The 7944-nt window shown below is 43.6% G+C and overlaps 1 protein-coding gene across 1 annotated transcript in view; it reads right to left on the bottom strand.

Moving 5' to 3' along the window:
• Window positions 1-4566: 4566 nt before the first annotated feature.
• LOC129815888 (dihydropyridine-sensitive L-type skeletal muscle calcium channel subunit alpha-1-like) overlaps window positions 4567-7944 on the bottom strand; it is a 98832-nt gene continuing 95454 nt past the window's right edge. The window contains exons 37-42 of the mRNA XM_055870061.1: window positions 7746-7876; window positions 7399-7524; window positions 7176-7253; window positions 6848-6993; window positions 6554-6743; window positions 4567-6427 (exon numbers count right to left, since the gene is read on the bottom strand). Coding sequence (XP_055726036.1) covers window positions 6200-6427; window positions 6554-6743; window positions 6848-6993; window positions 7176-7253; window positions 7399-7524; window positions 7746-7876 — 899 coding nt within the window. The 3' untranslated portion in view covers window positions 4567-6199. The remainder of the gene's footprint in view (window positions 6428-6553; window positions 6744-6847; window positions 6994-7175; window positions 7254-7398; window positions 7525-7745; window positions 7877-7944) is intronic.

Here is a 7944-nt window from a genome sequence, read left to right as displayed (position 1 = left end):
AACCCAACCAAGCCGCACTGCTTCTTAACACAGCGCGCATCCAACCCGGAAGCCAGCCGCACCAATGTGTCGGAGGAAACACCGTACACCTAGTGACCTGGTCAGCGTGCACTGCGCCCGGCCCGCCACAGGAGTCGCTAGTGCACGGCCAAACCCTCCCTAACCCGGTCGAGGCTAGGCCAATTGTGCGTCGCCCCATGGACCTCCCGGTCGCAGCCGGCTGCGATAGAGCCTGGGCTCGAACCCAGAGTCTCTGGTGGCACAGCTAGCACTGCAATGCAGTGCCTTAGACCACTGCGCCACCCAGGAGGCCCTGGAAAACCATTTCATTAAGCTCCCGAATTGTGCTGAAGTTGCTTCCAGAGGCAGTTTGGAACTCGGTAGTGAGTGTTGCAACCGTGGACAAACGATTTTTACACCCTACGCGCTTCAGCATTCGTTGGTCCAGTTCTGTGAGCTTGTTTGGCCAACCACTTTGTGGCTTAGCCGTTGTTGCTCCTAGATGTTTCCACTCACAATAAAAGCACTTGCAGTTGACCGGGGCAGCTCTAGCAGGGCAGAAATTTGACAAATTGACTTGTTGGAAAGGTGGCATCCTTTGACGGTGCCACGTTGAAAGTCACTGAGCTCTTCAGTATGGCCATTCTACTGCACATGTTTGTCTGTGGAGATTGCATGACTGTATGCTCAATTTTATACACCTGTAAACAATGGGTGTGGCTGAAATAGCCGAATACACTAATTTGAAGGGATGTCCACATACTTTTGTATATATAGTGTACTTGTCCAATGTGGCCAAAACCACAAAGCAGTGGGGACACTAGCCCTGATATGGCTGTAGTCTCCATTACTCCAACACCATAATAAATGGAGGCTACAGCCATATCAGGGCTAGACGAAAACAAGAGTGTGAGAATGAGGGCCTGCCCGACTGTACTGTAGAACTAATTCATGGTAAGACAACAGTGGGGCAAGACAACCAGAAACCTACAGGCCGTCAAACCGGGCCGGCCGTCCCACAGAGACAGTGAGCCTATTAGCCTGGTGCCCTGGTCCCATCTGCTACCATCAGCCTCCTAACTAAACCTTGAGAGGAGGAGGAGATTACTGCAGTAGATTCACCAGGACCTCCATCACCAGGGCAGCTCAGTACCATGCCAGCTCCTGCTCTGCCGCACCAGGTCTGTCAGTTATCTGGACGGGGAATCAGATTGACAGCGGCAGGAGGGAGATGGGAACACTGGAAATAGCTGTAGGCAGCGTGATGAAGTCAACCCACAATGCTCTCTGTCTTACATATCTGGTTGGGTCTCTGACAGTGAAGATTGTTCTGCTGCTAACAAACCTGCCATTCATCTCCTGACTAATAGGGCAGTGACATCCCTCATGCACTTAAACTTGTACTCAGCTGAGACAAGAGACATCCAAAAAGTAACACAGAAATGAAGCAATACAGGTTTGGTGAAGTCCTCATCACGTGTTGCAAGACCGGGCAGAAGTAAATGTGAGAGGGCGGCGACACGGCAGAGAGTAGGCCTAGGCATTACTCCAGCTTTACTAGGAATAATGGAATAACCGGTGTAATAGACTGTCAAGTAATTACCTCGTTCCCTGGCAAGTCGACTCAGTACTGCTACTCCTTGTATGTAGCCATGTTATTTTTACCCATTATTGTTATTCGTTACTCACTGTGTATTTATTCCTTGTGCCACTTTTTCAATGTTTTATTTTGTGTCTATCTTTAACTCTGTAATGGTGGAAAAGGACCCATAAGTAAGTATTTCACTGTTAGAATGAATATAATTGTTCCTCTCATAACTCATCAGGCATCATACCAGAGGAACTACCAGTAGAATAACCTGTGTATTAATGACACTTTAACTGGCTACTGTTCATTTATTTTAAGACTAAATCATCATAGACATGTGTAGCTAGAATCAAATCAAATGCATTTGTTACATGCTTCGTAGGACTATTTATTATTTTATATATTACATATAAAAAGCAGTGAAGGATTTGTAACAATAACCTATAATGTTGTGCAGAGCATTCCACAGTACAGGTGGAAGACAGACAGGCAGGTTCTATGTAACACAATGATAACACATTGTTTGACGGGATGCAAATGATAACACTTTTCAGTAGAGCTGATAATATTGAACGGTGCAATGTAACAGAACTGGTTGCCTAAGATATATGGGGTTGGGGTCCAGTTGAACAACGGCAATGACTGTTGTATTCATTTCAGTTTGCATCCAGGATGTCGACGCTTTTATCTGTAGCCATCCCTGCTGACTTGAGATAGCAACTTGACGTTGTAGCCTGGTCTCATAGACTACACGTAACATAGTACATGTCAATCCGGGACACACAAATGAGGATGATATGTTACGTTGGTATGGTTACATAAGTCAGAACGATGATGATGGACATCCACAAATAACACGTACCATACCAAATGTAACATAGCACCGGATTTACGTAAAGAATAATACGAAATGCTCCGAGACCAGGTTAAAGAGCTACGAATTTCGCTGGTCCATGTCACCGCCAGCCGTGATTGGGAGTCCCATAGGGCGGAGCACAATTGGCCCAGCGTCGTCCGGGTTTGACTGGTGTAGTCCGTCATTGTAAATAACTTCTTAGCGCTAGGGGTCAGATTATTTTTTTATTTTTTTAAATAACGTACCCAACGTAAACTGACATTTTCTCTGGCCCAGATCGTAGAATATGCATATAATTTACAGATCAGGATAGAAAACACTCCAATGTTTCCAAAACTGTCAAAATATTGTCTGTGAGAAAAATAATACTAATTCTACAAGCGAAATCCTGAGAAAAAAGTAACCCGGAAGTGATTTTTTTTATTTTTTATCTTTGTTTCCTGGCCTGTCTAACCTCCATTTAAAGGGGTATCAACCAGATTTTTTTCCAATGGCTTCCTCAGGCTGTGACCAGGCTTTAGACATAGTTTCAGGCTTTTATTTTGAAAAATGAGCAAGATGTTCCAAAAGAGGTCAGGTGTCCTCTGAATATTTCCTGCGCGCACGGGAGGAGCTCACCATTTTCCCTTTCTCTCTTAATGAATAGGTTATGCTCCGGTTGAAATATTATCGATTATGTTTGTTAAAGACAACCTGAGGTTTGATTATAAAAAAAACATTTTAAATGTTTCTACGACCATTTCGGATACTTTTTGGGATTTGTCGAACGGAACACTTGGATAAGTGTGGAACACTTTTATCAGGTTTTTTTGTGATAAAGGTAATGTTTATCGAACAAAAAGAACATTTGTTGTGTAACTGGGAGTCTCGTGAGTGGAAACACCCGAAGATTATCAAAGGTAAGCGATTAATTTTATTGCTTTTCTTACTTTTGTGATCAAGCTAACCAAGCTAATATAAAGCTAAGCTGTTATAGCATTGAAAGCTACACTCACAAAAGCTTGGATTTCTTTCGCTGTAAAATATATTTTCAAAATCTGACACGATAGGTGGATTAACAATAAACTAAGCTGTGTTTTGGTATATTTCACTTGTGATTGCATGATTATAAATATTTGTAGTAATATTTTTACGTTTGGAAATTTTAATCTTCCTTTCAGGACCGGAACGAGGTTGTAGTTTTCTCATCATACCGCGCAACCCAAATGGCGTTTTTTTGTGATAAAAGTAATATTTATCGAACAAAAAGAAGATTTGTTGTGTAACTGGGAGTCTCGTGAGTGGAAACGTCCGAAGATTATCTAAGGTAAGCGATTCATTTTATTGCTTTTCACACTTTCGTGACCATGCTAATTTGGGGCTAGCTAATGTAGCATTGAAAGCTACACTCACAAAAGCTTGGATTTCTTTCGCTGTAAAATATATTTTCAAAATCTGACATCATAGGTGGATTAACAACAAGCTAAGCTGTGTTTTGGTAAATTTCACTTGTGATTGTATGATTATAAATATTTTTAGGAATATTTTTGAATTTGGCGCCCTGCAATTCAGCGGTTGTTTAGGAAAGTGAACCCGTATTCGGTATCCGTAGATCAGAGAGCCGTGATTGGGAGTCCCGTAGGGCGGCGCACAATTGGCCCAGCGTCGTCCGGGTTTGACTGGTGTAGTCCGTCATTGTAAATAAGAATTTGTTCTTAACTGACTTGCCTAGTTAAATAAATAAAGAAAATGTTAAATGTCTGGAGCTTAAGTGGCCGCATCAAGGTCTGCATACATAATAACCGAAATACAGAGCGGTATTATAAAATACCATATAAACATTCAGATACAGTTGCAGACATATTATATTACCAAAACATAAGCTATACTCGCCGGAGAAGAGACAATGACTAACCACCAGACTCACAAGGATGTCTAGTGTTGACCGCTGTTCTCTATACCCGGTCTGTCACAACCAGAACGATGGACCCGCCTTGCTCAGGGACACGTCAACAGATTTTTCACCTTGTCTTCTAGCGACCGTTCGGTTAAGGGCCAACGCTCTAGCCTAAACCCTAGGCTACCTCCCGCTCACGTGACCCAACCATAAAAATCTCCAATAATTTGACTGGGAAAATGTAAGTATTCTCACTTTATAAAATATTTTTTATTGGCATGATATAGTTTAGACTTTAGAGAACAATATTGAAACAGATCTCAGAAACAGAGAGAAAGCAATAAAATGTCTCAAATAACGTTATCAAAATGACCATGACAAAATGTCTGATAAAAAGTTAATGGCAGTAGTACATACTCTAGATGAATGCAAAACACCTCTGTTTAAAAGCTCAATGGGAACAACTGATTTTATCATTCAAAACCTTTTGGGATTCACCTTTTTACTTTGCCTTCTATTTGGCCTTCATCACATTACAGCTATTTTATTTAGCCTTTATTAAACCAAATAACAGTGACATGCCACTGTCTCTCAAAATACAACCTAATCTCTTTTAGACTAAACAAATGATGAATAATCAAAAAGGACATTTTCACAAGAAGATGCTGTAGGTTTCAACCAAAAGACTTAAAAAGAAAATGAACGATATTTTTGAAAATAGAATAATAGACAAAATGGCATCATCAGAGATGACCTTTCACCCCTGGTATTCTAGACCATAATTTGTCCATATCTGACCCTTACACACTGCTTTCTAATCACAAATATACGATTCCAACCACTGTACCTAAACTTACCATTCATCTTCATCTTTAACCACATCCTCTTATCTACACTTTGTTGCATTCTACTGTAGCATGGCCAGCTAGTGGCTACACTACACCAGAAATCTTTTCTCTCATGTTACACTACAGGGGCATTCATCCTGTATACTAGAGATGGTGTACATGTTTCAGATATGGGATATTTAAAGCCAAAGAAATATCTATGTATTGTGAAGATATGTTGATGTGTGGAGACCTGGGCAGAATCTGTGTATCTTGAACATGCACGTTAGCTTTCTCCATATAGCCTACAGAGATTGTCCTTATATGGACAGTGTAGACATGAGCCAACCCAGAAACATCCTGGTCCAGCCATGTCTTGCCTTGTCATCATGACAGAACTCAAAGAATGCCCCTGAAAAGTAACATCCTGACCCTCCAAGAATACTTAGAAAACACACCCTTCCCTTCCTCTGTCAGCCAGTCACTGACACAACCATGTTCAACACCTACCCAGCTATCGGTGGATCAGTGAATACTTCAAGGATGAGAGGGAACAGAGAAGGACACTAGTTTTCAAACAGGGCCAACCTTTAATGCCAGCAAAAATTCCTCGAGTTGAGACTCAAGAACATGTTAGTCGAGACAACGTGCTGTTCGCCTGAAATCAAGTCTGAACAGTAGTCTGTACTGTGAACAAAAGAAACATGGTAAAGACAGTCTGCTCTCTAGCAGGAAGAGTATTTCCTCTTTAAATGAACCAATAGAGAGATCATCCAGTCTGAATGACACTACAACAATGAAGTCACAGGTGCCATAAAGCCTGCTTAACCAATCAGGTGATATTACTCGCTATAAAGGCACCCAAAAAGGACTGTTCTATTTGTAGAATGTGACATTTAATGCCTCAGCACGTGAAGTCACTCCATGACATGCTGCATTGCAGGACAGGCCTATTGGCCTAAACAAGATCGATGACATGCTGCATTGCAGGACAGGCCTATTGGCCTAAACACGATCCATGACATGCTGCATTGCAGGACAGGCCTATTGGCCTAAACACGATCGGTGGGTTTTGTTAATTTGTTGGCCTTTCTCTGTGATCTGCGAGGGGGCCTGATTGGAGGTGTGGCGACCCTCCCTCTGCGACCATTCATAAGGTCAGTGGCGGAACTCTCCATGTCCACCGGGTCAAAGTTCAAAGCTTCGGCCATTTCCTGTTTCGTCACCGACACAAAACGAGAGTCCCTGGCCAAGCTCTCCAACCCCCCATTTATCAGGACCTGGTAGAGGTGAAAGACATGAGAAGAGATAGAGGACAGAGAGGGGATGACTAAGTATCTGACGTCAATGTCATTGATAAAATATGTATTTATGGAATATATTATACGCCTGGTGTCTCCAGTCACCTCCTGTATGAGTGTGTCGAAGGTGCTGTCTGGGGTCTGGGCCTGCTGGGGGCTAGGGGTATCTCTGGGAGTCTCACGGTCCTGGCTGGGTCCAGGTACTGTCTGCAGCTGCCAGTCTGTGGTGTCTCGGGGACTTCTGCTGGTTGAGATGGTATAGACCTGCACCCTGTCATCTGTCTCATAGGGAAAACTACAGAAGGACAAAGAGTCAGTCAGATTGTTATTACTGTGTAATTTCACCTCTCAAGTAAGGAAAATAAAAACACAAACGTGAGCACGCACACGCAGACTCACCTCTCCCCGGCATTGCTGTTGACATTGTTGTTGTTGGTTTTGTTAGGCATTGTGGGGAAGAAGTCCTCGTTTGCATGGTAGGCAGGTGAGCTGGTCACCTCCCCCTCGTCTGACTTGCTCATTTGCAGGGGCCGCTGGCTGGTCACCTACACAGAGACACAGACGGCTGAGTTACCGCCACGGGGACAGACGGCTGAGTTACCGCCACGGGGACAGGAGATTTTCCTGATTAAAAACTCAAGGTCCATACAGTACTATGTGAAGCACTTTGAGTCTGAAGAAGGTTACGTACTAGAAGTTATAGCACTGAAATGATTGAAATGATTACCTGTGTAGCGTTAGAGTTATGGGTTCCTTCCTCCATGGTGAAGGAATCAACATGGTTCCCAAACAGACCGCCCGCCCGCTGACCACAGGAACACACAGAAAGGTACAACATTCAGAGACAGGAGTTTTATTCTGTCTTCGCACTCTGAACTTGTCCTCGCTCCTCTCGTTCCGCAGTCTCCCTGTCTCCCCCTCCCTCATCTTCCCTCTCTTTCTCCTCTCACCCTGAAGATGCCTTCCTCCGCTGCATCCTCCATGGCTCTGTCCATCTCCTCCTCGTTCATCAGGTCTCCCGAGATGGCTCTCTGCAACTCTGGAGCCACCTCCTCCTCAATGCTCCTCAGACCCGCCTGGGGTGGAGGGAGAGACAGAGAGAGAGGGTTAGAGAGACAGAGAGGAAAGGAGGGGTTAGAGGAAGAATGAGATTGTGAGGGGATGAAAATGAAGAGTTGTTAGATTGTGTACAGGATTATTACATGAAACATCAAAAACATCACTAGAAGAGTTGCCAATCACATTTCATGGCTTATTGCCCTACAGGTTTCCCATTGTGAGGTTGGTGTGGGCTCACCTGTATCTCGTTGGAGGCGTTCTTCTTGGTGGGGCGGAAGCCATAGTACTCTTCCTGTCTCTTCTTCAACTTCCTGAAGTAGTCCTGGATCAGGAAGGTGGCATAGAACTTCCCCACGGTCACCTCATCATCTGACACACACACACACACACCAATCAAACATGCCAGCTAATTAGAATGGGCAACTTGTTTTGGGACC

Source organism: Salvelinus fontinalis, chromosome 18 (genome assembly GCF_029448725.1).
Source record: "Salvelinus fontinalis isolate EN_2023a chromosome 18, ASM2944872v1, whole genome shotgun sequence".
NCBI lineage: Eukaryota > Metazoa > Chordata > Actinopteri > Salmoniformes > Salmonidae > Salvelinus > Salvelinus fontinalis.
Note: the sequence above shows the minus strand (reverse complement) of the source record. Positions and strands in the feature narration are given on the sequence as shown.